The 18015-nt window shown below is 42.5% G+C and overlaps 3 protein-coding genes across 3 annotated transcripts in view; all 3 read right to left on the reverse strand.

The window, feature by feature from the left end:
- Positions 1-3338, reverse strand: part of INTS4 (integrator complex subunit 4) — a 50641-nt gene extending 47303 nt beyond the window's left edge. The window contains exons 1-2 of the mRNA XM_087966023.1: positions 3169-3338; positions 475-672 (exon numbers count right to left, since the gene is read on the reverse strand). Coding sequence (XP_087822149.1) covers positions 475-672; positions 3169-3315 — 345 coding nt within the window. The 5' untranslated portion in view covers positions 3316-3338. The remainder of the gene's footprint in view (positions 1-474; positions 673-3168) is intronic.
- A 3280-nt stretch (positions 3339-6618) lies between these two features.
- Positions 6619-12547, reverse strand: KCTD14 (potassium channel tetramerization domain containing 14). Its single transcript, XM_087966021.1, has 2 exons — positions 11960-12547; positions 6619-7696 (listed from the first exon to the last, which is right to left on the reverse strand). The coding sequence occupies exons 1-2, from the start codon at positions 12017-12019 to the stop codon at positions 7031-7033; spliced, it is 726 nt and encodes a 241-aa protein (XP_087822147.1). The 5' UTR covers positions 12020-12547; the 3' UTR covers positions 6619-7030.
- A 2034-nt stretch (positions 12548-14581) lies between these two features.
- On the reverse strand, positions 14582-16554 carry LOC113430993 (mid1-interacting protein 1-B-like). Its single transcript, XM_026693372.2, has 2 exons — positions 15994-16554; positions 14582-15007 (listed from the first exon to the last, which is right to left on the reverse strand). Exon 1 carries the CDS (start codon positions 16443-16445, stop codon positions 16029-16031), a length of 417 nt encoding a protein of 138 aa, XP_026549157.2. The 5' UTR covers positions 16446-16554; the 3' UTR covers positions 14582-15007; positions 15994-16028.
- Positions 16555-18015: the final 1461 nt, after the last annotated feature.

Consider the following 18015-nt stretch of genomic DNA (forward strand, 5'->3'; position numbering starts at 1 on the left):
CCCTGAGAATGGAGCTGCAGACGGTATCCTGCGATCCCAAATAAACAATGATCGATCAGTAGGAAAACGGGGGTGGGGAATTTTCCCAGGGTCTCTAGTCCGCAGGATTTAAAATGATGAGTTTGGTGGTCCCTGAGATCCAAAAGGTTGGCGACCCCTGGTTTAGTTTACTTTATTGCCATTGCACTTCTTACAACGAAATCAAACGCTATCTTCAGTGCACATCATGGCCATGAAAATAAACACAAACACACATCCTTCACCCTCCACACATTGAACCAAAAAACCCCCGACACCGCGCCAACATTGCACTATACAGTAGAATTCAACAGAGCTACTGCCCTGGGATAGAAGCTGTTTTTCAGCCTATTTATCCTTGTTTTTATTATTCCCAGCGCTGAAGTAAAACAAGAGTTGTTTTAACTACGCGTGTACTTAATTACGGTCTCAGGAAACCTTGGTCAGAACACCTACCTTGTAGTAATGTTCCAGCAAGATTCGCACAACGCCTTCCACACTTTCAGCCTCCACTGGTTTCCGGGCAAACTGAAGCAAGTATTGCAACGCATCGGCCGGCGAGGTGGCCTTGCAAAGATCTACGTGAAGAGCGGCAGATTTGCTGGGTTTGGTTAGCCGGATTTTTTTAGCCGAAATTTCTTCATGCTGCTGTTGCTGAAACATTAATGTTTGTTTCGTTTATCATGGATTTCTTTTTAGATCTTTTTGCTTTTTTTATTATTTTATAGTACCGTAACCATGGAGCCGTGGTGGTGCAGTGGTTAGAATGCAGCACTGCAAGCTACTTCTGCTGACTGCCAGCAGTTTGGCAGTTCAAGACTCACCAGCCTCAAGGTTGACTCAACTTTCCGTCCTTCCAAGGTGGGTAAAATGAGGACCCAAATTGTTGGGAGAGCAAAAGGCTGAAAGAGGGAGGGAGGGAGGGAGGGAGGGAGGAAGGAAGGAAGGAAGGAAGGAAGGAAGGAAGGAAGGAAGGAAGGAAGGAAGGAAGGAAGGAAGGTAGGTAGGTGTGGTGGCATAGTGGTCAGAATACAGAATTGCAGGCGGACTCTGCCCACTGCCAGGAGTTTGATTCTGACCAGCTCAAGGTTGACTCATCCTTCCAAGGTCGGTTAAATGAAGACCCAGATTGTTGGGGGGCGATATGCTGGCTCTGTAAACTGCTCAGAGAGCACTGTGAAGCGGTATATACCGTATTTATCGGCGTATAACACGCACAGGCGTATAACACGCATCTTCATTTTAAGAGGGAAATTTCACCCCACTCCCACCCCACGCGCCGCTTCAATCCACAGTGTCCCATTCTGCCTGCCTGCCTGCCTGCCTTAGTTTCTGGTTGTTTGGGAGCAGCTTCGGCTGAGAATAATAACTATTCGCCTCTTTTACTCAGCCGAAGCTGTTCCGATTCAACCATTAACGAAGGCAGGCAGGCAGAACGGAGCACTGCGGGCGGGCGGGCGGGCGGACGGGGTGGGGAGAAAGGCGACAGGAAAAGCCCCCCGCTTCTTTGAAGCAGTTTCTTCCTGTGCTGGTGGAGGAGCGACTGAGAGAGCTGACCCAGAGAGAAGGACAGGCTTCGGTTGCTTCCTCCCTCCCCTTCTTTCATTTGTGTCCTTGATCCCCGATCCCAGCAGCATTCACCGAAGGCTTCTTAACATATCATCGGCGTATAACACGCATACATCATTTGCCCCTATTTTCAGGGGGAAAAAGTGCGTGTTATACGCCGATAAATACGGTAAGTCTAAGTGCTATTAGGAAGGAAGGAAGGGATGGAAGGAACGAAAGAAAGAAGGAAAGAAGAAAAGAGCTGTGGTGGCATAGTGGTCAGAATGCAGTACTGCAGGCTAACTCACTTCTCACTGCCAGCAGTTCGATCCTGATCGGCTCAGCCTTCCATCCTTTCCAAGGTGGGTAAAATGAGGGCCCAGATTGTTGGGGGCAAGAGGCTGACTCTGTAAACTGCTTAGACAAGGCTGTACAAGCACTGTGAAGCGGTATATAAGTGCTAAGGGCTATTGCTATAACAACCATCAGTGTTATTAGAGTAATACAGATAGTCTTTGACTTACAAGAGTTCATTTAGTGACCGTTCAGCATTGAAAAAAGGGACTTACAACCGTTTTTCACACTTATGACCGTTGCAGCATTTCTGTGGTCACGTGGTTTACTTTCAGATGCTTGGCAAGTGACTCACATTTATGACGGTTGCAGTGTCCCAGGGTCATGTGATTTCCCCCCCCCCCCCTTTTTAATAAAATTATATGAAAAGTATATATGGAAGAATATAAAAGAAAAACACGAAGGGGAAAATTCATTACCCAAATTAGGTCACATTCCTGAGAAAATATATTAAGAAAGTGTATGAGAAAATATTTTAAAAACTATGAAACATATGTATAGAAGATATACGGAAGAATATAAGAGAGAAATACGAAAGGGAAAAGTATATGAAAAGACATAAAAATTTGTGTGTGTGTGTGTGTGTGTATCTATCTATCTATCTGTATATGTGTGTGTATATATATATATATATATATATATATATATATATATATATATATATATGTGTGTGTGTGTGTGTGTGTGTATGTATGTATGTGTGTATGTATGTATGTATGTATGTATATGTATATGTGTGTGTGTGTATCTATCTATCTGTATATGTGTGTGTGTATATATATATATATATATATATATGTGTGTGTGTGTGTGTGTACGTGTATGTGTGTGTATGTATGTATGTATGTATATGTATATATATGTGTGTGTGTGTATCTATCTATCTATCTGTATATATGTGTGTATATATATATATGTGTGTGTGTGTGTGTGTGTGTATGTATGTATGTATATGTGATAAAAAATAGCGGGTTTACTTTTTCATACGTCGCATCCACACGGTCCTACCAACTCGGGTCAAACGTCACGTGAGAACCCGCCCGTTTCCTTGTTACGTAGAGTGCCTGAACCAGACGAAGCGTCGCCTGTTCCGACAACGCGGGTTCCGCGTGTCGTGTGAAGCCAGCCAAAGAAGCAGACATTGCTTTCCACCCCACCCCGTCCCCCACCCCGCTTCGCAGACTTGTTTCCGTGAACTCCCTCCGACCCCGGCCTCCCCTTCCCGCCCCGAGAGCGTCATCGCGTTACCTGGACCACCACTTTGCTGAACTCCTCGTAGACCCGCTTCTTCAGGTGAGCCGCCATACTCCAGGCCTGGCGAACCGGCCCAGCTTCGCCTTCTGGGTACTGAAGAGCCTCCTCGGCCGCCGTAGCTTTCCCCCCCCCCCACCCCATTCTCCGCCCTCTTTCTCTCTCTGTCTCTCAGCCGCGCTGAAGAGGCGGGGCGCTCCTCGTCTCCCGACTTTTCATTCAGCCGTGACTTCAGGTTGTCAAGGGCAGCTTCCCGAGCCTTCCATTTGCGGGGTCGGAGTGGCGGAAGTCAATGGAAGTATCGCAGATGGGATTTGTCGAGAGGGGGGCTTTCGCTGGAGCACATCTATCTGTCTATCGACTATTATCCGTCTGTCTGTCTGTCTATCAACTACCATCCATGTATCTGTCTGTCTGCCTGTCTGCCTGCCTGCCTGCCTGTCTTATCTATCTATTCTATAGCATCTGTCTGGGTCTGTCTATCAACTGTCTTCTATCTATCATCCATCCATCCATCCATCTATTTATCTATCCTCTATATCTATTTGTCTATCAACTATCATCTATCTATCTATCTATCTATCTATCTATCTATCTATCTATCTATCTATCCTCTATATCTATCTGTCTGTCCATCAACTATCATCCATCTATCTATCTATCTATCTATCTATCTATCTATCTATCTATCTATCTATCTATCTATCTATCTATCTATCTATCTTTCTCTATCAACTATCATCCATCTATCTATCCTTTATATCTATTTGTCTGTCCATCAACTATCATCCATCTATCATCCATCCATCTATCATCCATCCATCCATCCATCCATCCATCTATCTATCTATCTATCTATCTATCTATCTATCTATCTATCTATCTATCTATCAACTTGATTTCCTTCCTGAAAATCCACTCCAAAGACATGCAGTTGAAGTGGATTTACCCTATAACATGTGTGGACTTTTACTTGCCAAGCTTATGCAGGTAATCCTCAAACTACAACCATAATTGACGCCAACAATTTCAATAAAAACATACCAGACAGTTGCCAAGCCTCTGAAATTTGATGACACGGTCCCAGGGATGCTGGAACAGTCATAGGTGTGACGATCATAAATCACTTTTTTCCATTCCATTGTTACTTCAAATGTTCCGTTGTCACTAAACAAATGATTGTAAATCAAGGACTACCTGTAAAAGATTGCTGTTGTCTTGGTCTGTATGTACATGATTTTAACTCACGACAACAATTGTATCCTTGTCCTTTAGGGATGTTTGAACAAATCACATGCATCTGATTTATTTCCTGGTACTGTATTTGCTGGCATCATGGTTGTTTTGCACTGGAGCAAATCAGCTTAGTTTTTTTTACACTGACTTGGCTTTTGGTTTTCTTGAATTTGCTAAGGTTGAGAAATGCTGGGTTAAGGTGCTGAACCAAAAGTCCTAAAGGTGCTTTTCTTCAAGAGGCAACTGGACTTTCTGGTTTTTCTTTGAAGACATTTTGCTTCTCATCCAAGAAGCTTCTTCAGCTCTGACAGGATAGTGGGGAATGGAAGGATTTATACTCCAGCTGTCTGCAAGGCCTATAAATGCTTCCACTCTTCACCATTCTCTCAAAGCTGAAGAAGCTTCTTGGATAAGAAGCTAAACATCTTCAAAGAAAAACCAGAAAGTCCAGTTGCTTCTTGAAAAAGCACTTTTGAGACAACCAGGACCTGGATGATGGAGAATATCCATAGACAAAAGTCAGTATTTATTTACATCCCTCCTTTATTATTTTTACAAACAACTCCAGGTGATCAACATATCCAACACGTTTTGTTCCTCCTATTTACCCCACAACTAAAACCCTGTGAGGGGAGTATGCCTGAGAGATTGACCCACCCAAAGTCACTTAGCTGGCTGTCTTGCTTAAGGCAGGATTAGAACTCACAATCTCCTGGTGATTGGCCCAAAGTTACCCAGCTGGCTTTTATGCCTAAAGTGGTCCTCTCTGTCCAAAATGAGAAGTGAAACGTCTTTAAAGAAAAACCAGAAAGTCCAGCTGGGTCTTGAAAAAGCACTTTTGAGACAACCATGACCATTGGATGACTGAAAATGTCCATGGACATTTACACAGATAAACCCTCATTTTCTTGTTGGCCTGTTTCCTGCTTTTATGAGAATGCCCACCAAAATCCAATTGTTCTCAAAAGATCTCAAACGCCAGACAAGGAGCAAAGTTTAGAGATCCCAGACTGCTAAAATTCAGCAGACCTCTGGAGGGATCATCTGCCTTTACGTAGCCCAATGCTAGGGAAGCTACCCAAGAGACCTTCAAGACAGAGGTGGTATTCAGCAGGTTCTGACCAGTTCTGGAGAACCGGTAGCGGACATTTTGAGTAGTTCAGAGAGCCAGCAAACACCACCTCTGACTGGAGATTTTTATAGTATCCTTCCCCTGCCACGCCCACCAAGCCATGCCCACAGAACCAGTAGTAAAAACATTTGAATCCCACCACTGTATCTAGCTATCTCTATCATCCATCCTTCCATCCATCTATTTAACTTTCTCTATCCATCTAATTGTCTGTCTGCTTCTCTCTGTGTCTGTCTGTCTGTCTATTTATCTGTATCAACTATCTATCTATCTTGTCTATCTCATCCTCATCCTCCTTGTCTGTCTGTTTATCTATCTATCATCTATCTATCTATCTATCTATCTATCTATCTATCTATCTATCTATCTATCTATCTATCTATCTATCTATCTATCTATCTATCTCTACCTGCCTATCATCTATCTATCTATCTATCTATCTATCTATCTATCTATCTATCTATCTATATCTATCTATCTATCTATCTATCTATCTATCTCTACCTACCAATTATCTCTATCTATCTATCTATCTATCTATCTATCTATCTATCTATCTATCTATCTGTTGTGAATCAATAAAAAGTAACTAAGCCCAAATGCAAAGCGGGTTTTGAAAGCCTGCACACCTGATTGGTCCTTAAACAACGAACAAGGATTGGTCCATAACAAGTCCCTGATTGGCCAATATTAGGACACTTCTTATTGGGTATTAGTTGAACTTGTTGCACATATTATTGGTTAATAGGGTAGCAGCCAACCCTATAAAAGGGTTACTGCTGCCCATAGCCTTGCTCTGTTCTGTTCTATCTACTGTTATTAAAGAGTTTGAAGTCACTGGTCAGATGTCTGGTCTCCATTATTCTCCAAACTTAACACTATCTATCTATCTATCTATCTATCTATCTATCTATCTATCTCTACCTACCAATCATCTATATCTATCTATCTATCTATCTATCTATCTATCTATCTATCTATCTATCTCTATATCTACCTATCCATCTATCATCTATCTATCTATCTATCTATCTATCTATCTATCTATCTATCTATCCATCCCTACCAATCATCTCTATCTATCTATCTATCTATCTATCTATCTATCTATCATCTTTGTTATCTATCCATCCATCCATCTATTTATCTTTCTCTCTCCATCTAATTATCTATCTGTTTATCTCTGTGTCTGTCCGTCTGTCCAACTGACTGTCTATTTATCACCTATCTATCTAATTGTGTATCTCCTCCTCCTCCTCGTCTATCTATCTATCATCTATCTATCATCTATCTAGCCAGAGGTGGTATTTAGCAGGTTCTGACCAGTTCCGGAGAACCGGTAGCGGGCATTTTGAGTAGTTCGGAGAACCGGCAAACACCACCTCTGACTGGAGATTTTACAGTATCCAGCCACACCCACCCACAGAACCGGTAGTAAAAAAAATTGAATCCCACCCCTGCTTCAAGATCTTATGACTTATGAGCTTTGGGCTACCACCAATGGAACAAAAACTTGTAGAAGAAGTCATTGGCTTTGAAACGAAAGCCTTTTTCTGGAACGTAGCTCTGGAAAGACGTCTTGTAACCTTTGGCTTCTATGTCCATCTTGATGCAGTCCAGGAGATCCTGAACGTTCGGGGCAGCTTTCCACGGGCCAAACTGGACCACAGATTTCTTGGAGACATCTAAGGTGCTGAGAGCATCGCCACACCTCGCCACATCTTCCAAAGTCTTCATCACGCAGAGCATAACGCTGGATTGACGGGAGGCCACAGCTTCTGCCCGGGCGATTCGGATCATGAGCTCGATGCTTTCAGAGTAGTTGGGCACCCGAGCCAGGAACTGCTTCCTGGCCACCAGCTCACCAAAGATCTGAGGAGACTCTTCCAGTTGTTTGATCAGAGCCTTGATGTCATAGTAGGTGGCTTCCTTATAAACCTCCTCAACGTGTTGTAAGGGGACCTGATCACTACGCAGATACTCAAGGACGTATTTAAAATAAGTCCCTGGCCGGTCTATGAAGAATCGTCCCGCCGAATCTGTTCGGGGTATAGCCTGACTGAACATCTCAGCCAATTTGGATCCTGGGTACCTCTTCAGAGTGCTCAACGTGGTTGTGAAGATCTCCCCACCAACATTTAACTCAATTATTTGGCACTGCAGATGAGAAAAGGGAGGAGAAGATACGCCACATCTCAATTTTGAGACTAGAAAGAGCAGGGACAGCCACAACGATCTAGTTAACAAAGCATTTTAATCAATAAGGTAAAGGTAAAAGAAATATTTTCACAAAAAGAGTTCTCTACTCCTCTACTCGTTGTAGAATACCTTATGCCACCAGACTTGAAATTCTAGAACTAGAAAACCTTGAATTACGCCGTCTTCGGTCTGACTTAAGCATGGTATATAAAATCATACATTGCAATGTCCTACCTGTCAATGAATACTTCAGCTTCAACCATAACAACACAAGAGCACACAATAGATACAAACTCAAAGTAAACCGCACCAAACTTGATTGCAGGAAATACGACTTCAGCAATAGAGTGGTCAATGTCTGGAATACTCTACCCGACTCTGTAGTTTCTTCCCCAAACCCCAAAAACTTTAACCTTAGACTGTCTACTATTGACCTCACCCCTTTCCTAAGAGGTCTGTAGGGGGCGTGCATAAGCGCACCAACGTGCCTACCGTCCCTGTCCTATTGTTTCTCTATTCTTTTATTTTTCTTATATGTACCAATCTCATGTATTCACAACTATGTATACACTTATACTTATTATCTTGTAAACAATTGGCAAATCAAATAAATAAATAAATAAATAAATAAATAAATAAATAAATAATAAAAGGTTCCCCTTGCGCATATGTGCTTGTCGTTTCCTGCTCTAGGGGGCGGTACTCATCTCCGTTACAAAGCCGAAGAGCCAGCGCTGTCCGAAGACGTCTCCGTGGTCATGTGGCCAGCATGACTAAACACCTTCAAAGGGGCACGGAACGCTGTTACCTTCCCACCAAAGTGGTCCCTATATTTCTACTTGCATTTTTTTATGTGCTTTCGAACTGCTAGGTTAAGGACAAGTAAGGGGAGCTCACTCTGTTACGCGACGCTAGGGATTCGAACCGCCGAACTGCCAATCTTGCTAATCAACAAGCTCAGAGTCTTAACCACTGAGCCACTGCGTCCCAATGATCAATAATACATTGTTTTAAAGCAGTTCTCCTTGGTTCTTCTAGGAACATAAGCCCTCCTGTGGAATTGGCCTGCCCTACTTGCGTTGGTCTTCTCCAGACCTATCACCCAAGGAATTTGGCTAGCAGGGTTTACAGGGGTGGGCAACTATGGCCCTTTTATGAATTATGGACTTCAACTCCCAGAATTCCTGAGCAAGCCATGCTAGCTCAGGAATTTTGGGAGTTGAAGTCCACAAGTCATAAAGGGGCCATAGTTGCCCACCTCGGGTTTAGGAGAACCTTCCCTGTTGTGGTGCCTGCCTTCTGGACCATCTTACCTCCTACAGTGAGGCCTACCTCCACCCTTCTGGCCTTCTAGAAGAGTCTTAGTACCTAAAGCTAAAACATACTATGAAGAACAGTTGCAGGAATTGGGTATGTCTGGTTTAACGAAGAGAAGGACTAGGGGTGACATGATAGCAGTCTTCCAATATCTGAGGGGCTGCCACAAAGAAGAGGGAGTCAAGCTATTCTCCAAAGCATTTGAATTCTGAAGGCAGGACAAGAAGCAACAGGTGGAAAACTAATCAAGGAAAAGAACTTGCTGGATGGGGAATTCTTGGGGTTTTAAAGTTTCTATGGTTGAGAGAACAGGAATAGTTAGACCAAGGGTCTTCCAACTTGGCAAGTTTAAGACTTGTGGACTTCAAGTCCCAGCATTCCTGAGCTAACATGACTGGAGGAGGAATTCTGGGAGTTGAAGTCCAGTCTTAAAGCTGTCAAGTTTGAAGGCCCCTGAGTTAGGCCATGTAACAAACCCTACCTGAGCCCAGCAATTTTCAAAATTCTAAACAAGATTAAACCTAGTTAGCATCTGGAAAGGACACCACCAGGCAATCCCTGGGAGGTAGACTAGATTGGGAAAGTAAATCACTACAAGTTCCCAGAAGGAAGAGGAGTAAAACATGTCCATGTTTTAGCCCTTGAGAACTTTCAAGGAAGACTCTTACCTCACATCAATGAAATTATAGCACTTTCCTAATAAGGAAGTGAGGTAGGTTTCCCTTGAGTGGGAACACCACAATTTGGTTGTGGTGGTACCAACAAGAGAAGTAGAACTTCTACTCAAGGATCCATAAAGATTGGATTCACATCTCTGACTATGCCACCATTTCTGGTTGACCAAGCCACACATTGACTTCATGTGGTATACTATGTCATCACTGGCCTCACCCTTCTTTGTCAAAATAAGCCACCATTTACTGGATTGCCATGACATGCTTATCAATCCATAGTTTAGAATCCAGAGTGGATGGATTCGCATTGTGCAAAGCCATTTTTTAATCTTTGATTTATGGAATAGGCCCCCATGTTTCACACACGCCCTGAGAAGCTATAATGGAGTTTGGCTTGTTTGGGGCTTAGTGTGAATGATACCACTAACCATGCCTTTGAAATATCCTGGTTTAGGATGCGGCACCAACCTATCCACGTATATGCAGACTGTTGCATATAGAACATATCACAGTTTCTTTGCCTATCTTCCCTTTTCATGAAGAACTGAGTTTGTCTGGTTTTAACTTAGTCCATATGGAATCTAAGTATATCTTGTAAATCACAATTTATGGCTTGGTGCAGGGTTCAGCAACTTCAGCAACTTTTAAGATGGGTGGACTTAAGAGAATTAACAGAGTTGGAAGGGACCTCAAAGGTCTTCTAGTCTAACCCCCTGCTCAGGAAGGAGACCCTATGCGATTCCAGACAAATGACTATCCATTCTCTTCTTAAAAACCTCCAGTGTTGGAGCTCCCACAACTTCTGGTGGCAAGCGGTTCCACTGATTAATTGTTTTGTCAGGAAATTTCTCCTTAATTCTAAGCTGCTTCCCTCCTTGATTAGTTTCCATTCATTGCTTCTTGTCCTGTCTTGAGGTGCTTTGGGGAATAGGTTGACCCCCTCTTCTCTGTGGTTGCCCCTCAAATATTAGAAATATCACCCCTAGTCCTTCTTTTCACTAGAGTAGACATACCCAATTCCTTCAACGGTTCATCATATGTTTTAGCCTCCAGTCCCCTAATCACCCTGGTTGCTCTTCACCGTCTCCAACAGTGTAAGTTTTAAAGAAGAGATTGGATAACCATTTGTTTGAAATGCTACAGGGTTTCCTGCCTGAGCAGGGGGTTGGACTAGAAGACCTCCAAGGTCCCTTCCAACTCTGTTATTCTAAGTATTATCAAGCCTGATAACACATATTAGCACTTCATATGCTGGCTGGGGAATTCTGGGAGTTGGCCCTAACCCTAACCCTAACCTATCTTAAAGCCGCTGCAGTTGACAAATCCTTTTCTTTTCAAAATAGTTCTGTTTGACTCCTCTAATCTTTTGAGTCAGTTCCATTTGACTTTTAATGTTTTTATGTTGTGGAAATCATAGCTCCTCCAGTTTCTTGTAGTCTCCTTCTAAGGTCTGTTGTATTTGTCTCTTTTTAATGTTCCTTCTTCTTGTATATGCTATAATCACACCTCTAGTATATACTTTCATAGTGTCCAACACATTTTGTAATGAGGTTGTCTCCGATTTATTTTCTTTAAAGAAGGCGGCCAATTCTTTTTCTATATTATCAATAACTCCTTTTTCTTTCAAGATCGAATTATTCAAAGTCCATCTTGATCTTTTCCTCTGGCCCTTCCATTTGACCCTTACTGGATTATGATCAGCCCAAGGGCTTATGTCAATATTTGCTCCCTGCATGTTAGGAATTAAGTCTGTTGACATCCAAATCATGTCTATTCTTGACCATGATAGGTGCCCATTTGAGTAAAATGTAAATTGTCTACTTTTGCCATTCAATTCTCTCCATATATCTTGAATACTCAACTCCTCTACCACCTTAAGGAACAGTTTTGGTAATGGTCTTTTATGGTTTTTTTTTTTTTTTTTTGTTTATTTTCTGTGTTGTGTAGTCAACAGATCCTTTTCTTAGTGCGTTGTGCGATCTCAATCCACTGACTTGCACAATATCTACAACAAGCAAAGCCCCCCCCCACTTCCCTTAAAACAAAGTGGCATTTTCCACAAAGACCCACAAACCTGTTTTGGCACATTTCCTCACTGTCTCAGCTCCTGAAAACACAGCAAAATATTTCACACCTACCAGCTGCTTCTGGAAGGTGGCAAAACTGCCAGTGAGGAAATTAAACCCAACCAACCACCCTTCCTCTCGCTGCTTTCTTCCTTCTTGCTTACCGTCTGCAAGTTGGCTGGACTTTGTTTACCAAGGATCTTCGGCTCGGGAGAATTATTCATTTTTTTCCCTTCCTTCAGCACTGGTGTCTCAATTAGCAGCCGGTGGGTTATTGTTGGGAAGGGGCTCGCTAATCGGTTTTCCTTTCCAGCTTCTCGTCGCTACCCTGCAGCACACCGATGCCCATTCACACCCAGTTGCACATTAGGCACTCCCTTCCAGGTGAAAGCAGCGTAACCGAGGCAGCTGTAAAGCGGAAGTTTTGTATTTAGGACACCTGCAGAGGTGGCAGTCCTCCTCCCCAAAGGTGGGAGGAGATCTCTGGCCAGAATTCTCCAAATTCCTGCCTTTGGGCAAGCACGTCAAAGTGGATGAATGAGCCAGCCAGCCCAATCGGTTCTTCCTCGTCACTTTCGTGCCTTCGGCAAACCATCTCACCAAACCGGCATCGCCTTCGGCTCTTTTCCAATTCTCAGTTGGATTTTTTCAGTGTCCTCAGTCTGGCTGAAGGTGGCCCATCTTATCCCCTGCATTTTGAACAGCTCAGTACAGGCAGTCCTCAACTTACAACAGTTCATTTAGTGGCCATTTAGTGGAATGGAATCGAATGGAATCGAATGGAATGGAGAATAGAATAGAATAGAATAGAATAGAATAGAATAGAATAGAATAGAATAGAATAGAATAGAATAGAATAGAATAGAATAGAATAGAATAGAATAGAATGTATGGAATGGAATAGAATTCTCTATGCAAAGAATAGAATAGAATAGAATAGAATAGAATAGAATAGAATAGAATAGAATAGAATAGAATCAGGAATAGAATAGAATAGAATAGAATAGAATAGAATAGAATCAGGAATAGAATAGAATAGAATAGAATAGAATAGAATAGAATAGAATAGAATAGAATAGAATATATGGAATGGAATAGAATTCTCTATGCAAAGAATAGAATAGAATAGAATAGAATAGAATAGAATAGAATAGAATAGAATAGAATAGAATAGAATAGAATAAGAAAGGAAAGGAAAGGAAAGGAAAGGAAAGGAAAGGAAAAGGAATACAATACAATACAATACAATACAATACAATACAATACAATACAATACAATACAATACAATCAATACAATACAATACAATACAATACAATACAATACAATACAATACAATACAATACAATACAATACAATACAATACAATACAACACAACACAACACAATACAATACAATACCAGAGTTGGAAGGGACCTTGGAGGTCTTCTAGTCCAACCCACTGCCTAGGCAGGAAACCCTACACCACTTCAGACAAAGGGTTATCCAATCTCTTCTTTAAAACATCCAGTGTTGGAGCATTTATAACTTCTGGAGGCAACTCATTCCACTGATTAATTGTTCCAACTGACAGGAAATGTCTCCTTAGTTCTAGGTTGCTTCTCTCCTTGATGAGTTTCCATCCATTGCTGACCGTCGGGAGGGGAATAAAAAGAAATTCAGGATAAGGACTGACTGGGAGGGGAGAGGAGGGGCAGGCGGAGAGGGGCAGGGCAGGGCCAGCCAGGGGCACGATTTGCCGATTCTCCAAACTGCGTAGAATCATAACAACCGTTTCTGTAGAACTGGTCCGAACAGGTAGAATCCCATCCCTGGTCTGAATTTTGATCACGTGGCCACGGGGATGGTCATAAGTGTGGAACATGATCGTAAGTCACTTTTTTCCCCAGTGCCGTCGTAACTTTGAATGGTTACTAAGCAAGTTGTTGTATGTCAAGGACTCCCTGTAACTTTTGACACCCCTGTTTGATAACCTGGACTACTTTGAAGAGTTGACACCTGGAGAGTTAGAACAGGTAATGGAGAAACCTGGCCACTTGGCATCTGAAAACAGGATGATTGATCACTGGCTACATCATCCTGTACAACCTGTCCTTTACACAGGTAAGCCCTCATTTACCTGTTGGCCTGTTTCCTGTCTGAATTTTGATCACACAACTGTGGAGCCGCTGCAATGGTTATAATTGTGAAAAAAGGTCATAAGTCACTTTTTTCAGTAGCATTGTAACTTATAGAATAACAGAGTTGGAAGGGACCTTGGAGGTCTTCTAGTCCAACCCCCTGCTTAGGCAGGAAACCTTATACCATTTCAGACAAATGGTTATCCAATCTCTTCTTAAAAGTTTCCAGTGTTGGAGCATTTACAACTTCTGGAGGCAAGTTGTTCCACTGATTAATTGTTCTAACTGTCAGGAAATTTCTCCTTAATTCTGAGTTGGTTCTCTCCTTGGTTAATTTCCATCCATTGCTTCTTGTCCTGCCCTCTGGTGTTTTGGAGAAATACTTTCTTCTTCGTGGCAGCCCCTGAGATATTGGGTTACTAATAATTACTAATAATAATAGAAGTAAATTTCAATGATAACAATAAGTTTCAACTTCCTGGTAACTTTACAGATGAATTGGATTTGTTTGTAAAGTCACCAGGAAGCCAAGTAAGATTTGAAAGAGGTTTTTGTCTATAAGAAAAACAAACAAACAAACCCTGTAGATATTAGCTAATTTGCAAATTTTGCAAGCAGGCAAAACACCGAACTTGGAGAAGAAAGGGAATGAGCCAATATCTGGAATGAATTCCAGCCATGTAGTTTTTATTCACCATAAATGCCTCAGTTCAGTTACGTACCAAACAAAATTAGAATAAATATTCTGAAAATGATTTACAAACAGTGGTTACTTTCAGCCCTACCCTGATAGGGTGTTCTGGGCTGATTCAAATGGTACACAAACCCAGAATGTTTCATCTATGAATAAATAACTTAATCTTCTTTTCGCTCGAAGTTCATAACTATAAGTAACAATTTTTTGTTTAATATTTCAAGACACAGTTTGCTGGTGAGAAAGTTCTTATGTTCACTTGGAGTAAGTTCAAAACCACAAAAATTTTTCTAGAAATGGCAACAGGTTGGTGGCTGCCCAAGAACATTCTCTGGAGCAGTTTTTGAGAAGGCTTTCTCGTCCATCAGTGGTTTTCGGGCAACAATACTGGAGCAAACCTATAAAATAAATCAAAAAAATGTTTGTCAGTGATTTTTCCCAGACAGCGTGATTTCTCCTAGCAGCAGAGACTGTTCAGGGATACCCAAGTTTCTTTATAAATAGCAAACCAGGGTGGTTTTCTTTCCCTACCATGTTCATTCTTGATTAATCTTCCCCTTGTTGGAAGAATTATCCTTCTGGGTTCAGTTCCAAGTGGGGAAGAAAGACACTGGAAACATGGAGGCTGTTTGGAAAGATGGTTTAATAGTGGGCAGGACTACATGACTTGGAGCTCCAAAGTGAAAAGGATGATCACATGCTTCAAGATGTTGGGTGAAGGAAAAGAAGGGGCAAGATGGTGAGAGACCCTTAGTTTTATACCCTCTGTTGGGCCTCACCTTAGTGTTTCCTGCTCCTGTGTAAGAAATGTATCCCATTGGCTGTCAGACTCCCAGGGTGGGGGTCTTAGCCAACTTTGTAGCCTTTCTCTGGACCACATGGCTTCACCTGAGTGCTGGCTGATGCAATCTTCCCAGGCCAGGTGGTGAGGTGGGTAGAGGTCTTTGTTATGTAGAATACTCTGGCCTAGGGCTTAACGGCCCATTAGCAAAGGTGGGGGGGCTGAGTTTCTGCCTCTTAATTTCTACTTCTCTTTTTAGCGGAAATATTCTGCCTTTTTAGTATACCCTAAAATATTTCATTTTCCTAGGAGAGGGGTGGGTTTTCACGTCCAACACCCTACATGTATTTGAAAGGAGGGTGCTGATCATTAGGGATTCAATCATTGCTACATTTTTAGTGTGGGACAGTTAAATCATGGTTTGGTGTGATTTCTTGCCCGGTGGCAGGGGTCACACATCACAGGAAGCCCTGTATGGGCAACATGGTTAGATTATATGGCCTTTATGATAACAGAGAAGGAAAAATAGGGCTCCTAAAAATAAATTTGAAGGCCCATCTCAAGACAGGAACACTTCCAGATATATAAAAGGAAACATCTTACCTCGGATTGCTTCCTCGTGTGTGTTTCTCCACCATTTAGCTCCGGTTGATACGTTCCATAATTTCGTTGTATTTGGCGGTGACGGCTTGGGCTCTTTGAGTCAAATGATGGAGGACACAGTACAGACTGGACAAGTGATAATAAAAGATATCTTCCAGGCTGTCCTTCTCCATGTTCTCCTTCAGCTGAGGAGCCGCAGGTAGCTTCTCTCTTCTCAAAGATAAGGGCCAACCGCCTTCCAACATCCCCTTGCCGGATTTCAGCACCATAAAATGTTCAAACAAGTCTTTGTCGGCTGAGTCGGCCCCAAAGGCATCTTCTAGATCTTCTAAAGAGACTCCACGAAGGAGGCTTGGGAACATCACCGTCTGTTCCATCTTCTGGATGGCCGAGACATACTTCTCCATGGCTGCAGGTGAGACTATTTCTGGGAGTAGGAAGTCAGCTGGCATCTCGAAGTCTTCGCCCAGCTGGCAGGCCGGCAAGGAGCGAAAGGTGGACAAGGCTTCCAAAGGTGTGGAGGAAGAGGAGCATTTATGAGCTGAGCTGGGGAGGAAAGTCAGACCCCGTTGGCGTGATCGGGACGGGTTCCATCAAAAGGACACGCCTCGTTTCTCAACCAATCTGATCTTTCTCCTCATGGCCCTTACTCTACTGTTGGCGATGTGGGTTTATTGACACCTTGTCAGGGTTTCAAATTGGGCCTCTTCCAAAGGTTTGACACCCCCCACCCCCCGCAGAGGAGGTGTGGGCCATGGATGACAGCTGCTGAGTCATTCCGGGCAGCTCAGCTGGGCTGATTGGAAAAATGCCCAGTGGAAAACTTTATGCCAAAGCTGAAGAAACACCAAAGGACTTTCACATACATGGAGAGACTCCAAAAAGATACAGGAATCACGCATGGTACAGGTGGACCTCAACTCACATGGGGATAAGAATATGTGATGGAGCTAAGAATAATAGGCTGGATTGCAAATCTGCCAATGGCTCCTAAATACAGATAGATACACCTTACATTCTCTCTCGTTTTTTAAATATTTTTTTATTTTATTTTTAATATAGTCGTTCCATCTTCAGTTGAACAGTGTGTTTGTCTGGGTACAAATATCTTTGTTAAACAATAATCAAAATTGCAACATCCTTCCTTTCATTCAGGGGTGGGATTCAGCCGGTTTGGGGGATAACAGATAACAGATAACCAGAGTTGGAAAGGGACCTTGTAGGTCATCTAGTTCAACCCCCGACCAAAGCGGGAGACCCTACACCATTTCTGACAAATGGTAGTCCAATCTCTTCTTGAAAGTCTCAAGTGATGGCACTCCCACAATTTCTGAAGGCAACTTCTGTTCTATTGGTTGATTGTTCTCTCACTGTCAGAAAGTTTCTCCTCATTTCTAGGTTGAATCTCTCCTTGTTCAGTTTTCATCCATTATTCCTTGTCTGGCCTTTGAGTGCCTTGGAAAATAACTTGACCCCCTCTTCTCTGGGGCAGCCCCTCAAATATTGGAGCATTGCTATCATGTCTCCCCTGGTCCTTCTCTTCCCTAGACTAGCCAAGCCCAGTTCCTGTAACCATTCTTCATATGTTTTAGTCTCCAGTCCCTTAATCATCCGGGTTGCTCTTCTCTGCACTTTTTCTAGAGTCTCAACATCTTTTTTATAATGTGGTGAATAAAACTGGATGCAGTGCTCTAGGTGTGGTCTTACTAAGGCTTTATAGAGTGGTATTAGTACCTCCCTTGTTCTTGATTGTATCCTTCTCTTAATACAATTTAGGATTGCATTAGCTTTTTTGGTGGCTGCTGCACACTGCTGGCTCATATTTAACTGGTTGTTCCCTAAGACTCCAAGATCCCTCTCCCAGTTCCTGCAATTGAGCCTGGTTTCACCCAGTCTATATGTGTCCTTTTGGTTTTTCTTGCCTAAGTGTAGGACTTTACTTTTCTCTACATTGAATTTCATTTTGTTAGATACGGCCCAGTGTTCAAGTCTGTCAAGATCCATCTGGATTTTGAGCCTATC

The sequence above is a fragment of the Notechis scutatus genome, chromosome 5 (genome assembly GCF_049901735.1).
Source record: "Notechis scutatus isolate UNSWTSFEM ecotype Mainland chromosome 5, rNotScu1.2, whole genome shotgun sequence".
Lineage (NCBI taxonomy): Eukaryota > Metazoa > Chordata > Lepidosauria > Squamata > Elapidae > Notechis > Notechis scutatus.

What these genes read in the sequence shown, in the direction of transcription:
- KCTD14 (XM_087966021.1), bottom strand. Translation starts at nt 12,019, where the DNA reads ATGAATAATTCTCCCGAGCCGAAGATCCTTGGTAAACAAAGTCCAGCC. An exon ending in GTCCAGCCAACTTGCAGACG is followed by an intron (nt 7,697 to 11,959) that starts GTAAGCAAGAAG and finishes TCTCATCTGCAG; the next exon opens with TGCCAAATAATTGAGTTAAA.
- LOC113430993 (XM_026693372.2), bottom strand. Translation starts at nt 16,445, where the DNA reads ATGCCAGCTGACTTCCTACTCCCAGAAATAGTCTCACCTGCAGCCATG.